Source organism: Musa acuminata, chromosome BXJ1-11 (genome assembly GCF_036884655.1).
Source record: "Musa acuminata AAA Group cultivar baxijiao chromosome BXJ1-11, Cavendish_Baxijiao_AAA, whole genome shotgun sequence".
In the NCBI taxonomy this organism is placed as follows: Eukaryota; Viridiplantae; Streptophyta; class Magnoliopsida; order Zingiberales; family Musaceae; genus Musa; species Musa acuminata.
This window is the reverse complement of record NC_088337.1, coordinates 10,278,888-10,280,286: the sequence shown is the minus strand read 5'-3', so window position 1 is coordinate 10,280,286 and position 1,399 is coordinate 10,278,888. Positions and strand designations below refer to the sequence as shown.

At 52.1% G+C, this 1,399-nt stretch overlaps 1 protein-coding gene across 1 annotated transcript; it reads right to left on the bottom strand.

Annotated features, from left to right (window-relative positions):
- Positions 1–892: 892 nt before the first annotated feature.
- On the bottom strand, positions 893–1,399 carry LOC103971300 (uncharacterized). The gene has a single exon (XM_009385292.2). The coding sequence runs from the start codon at positions 1,397–1,399 to the stop codon at positions 893–895; it is 507 nt and encodes a 168-aa protein (XP_009383567.2).

Sequence of the window (1,399 nt, the reverse complement as noted above, 5' to 3'; positions counted from 1 at the left end):
TCACTCACAAAGTCTTTCGCTCATAAATTATTTTTATTGTATCGATCGAAGATCGATATCCTTAATAGAAGCTCAATCTTATAAGGATATAATAGCAGATAAGGACATTAACTATGTGTATCTCACTGATCAACTAGCAGAATTACTGACGAAGTCTTTCACTCACGCATGAAATCTCTCGATTCAAAAAAATTCTCTCATCTCACGTGTATAAATAAATATTATATTTAATAAATTCAATCGAAGTTTTGTAATTACATTCAATCTTATCGATAACGACAGCTTGGTGGCAGACAGCGTCAGCATCACCATGTACTTAGAGCTCGGAAGAAGCAAAAACTTTGGCCACATTAGCAAGGCTGTGAGAGCACATCAAAAGCTGACTTCCAAGCACATAGCTTCTTCTCACGCCATTCCAAGATTGTGCCCAGCTTTGAAGAAAGATGAGACATTTCTGGGGGCGTTCATGAAGTGGACCTGTTGCAGTCACCATTAAATCCCGCCACGTTCATGAATTCTTTACGTCAACGTGCCTCAACCAACACTCAACCTCCCCTACCACAGACTGAGCAGTCAACGATGCACACGTTTTTACCCACCGTTCCAGCTATATAATGTTTACCGGCACATTTTAATCTTATGCAACTCGGATTTATATGGATCCGTCCCCTATTTCATATTGCATCCAATATAAAAGCTTTTATGAAAGCAAAGAAATCATCATTACAACTTACGAAGATAATGCGCTCATTTTATTGATGCTGTACTGTTATTACAATCAGACTAACCCATTAAGATCATTATGGCGTGACTGTTGGCCATACGATAAACCCAGTGTTTTATTTATTGACTTATCTTGGACCGGCGAATCATTCTTTATGGTCGGGTCGGTTCAGCTCCTCCCTGAGCCGGGCCGGGGAATGCGGAGCGTCGCGCCCGCCACGGACCCCGCGGCCTTGCACGAGCCGTACAAGTCGAAGAGCGCGAACCAGCCGACGAGCGCCGCGACCTTCCGCCGGACAGCGACCGCGACTCTGCATCTGTCGTCGGCGCCGTCGTCCTCGGCAGGCGGGGGGCCCTTGGCGCACTCGGCGAGGGCGATGGCGAACGGGTCGGCGGCCGGGCAGTCCGTGACGGGGAGGGAGCGGAGGGGTGGCGGGCGCGGGAGGGCGGGGCGGGCGGGGCGGGCAGCGGGGGGCGCCTTGGGGTTCTTGGCGATGCCGGGGCGGTGCTCCCACGAGAAGGGGACAGCGGAGGAGCAGAGGGAGGGCGAGGAGGCGGCGACGGTGGAGAGGGAGCGAGAGCGGGAGCGGCGGTGGCGGCGGCGGCGGATGCGGCAGGGGAAGATCTCCAGCGGAGATCCTGCGGCGGAGGAGTCGGCCGGGGACGATTCCTTCAT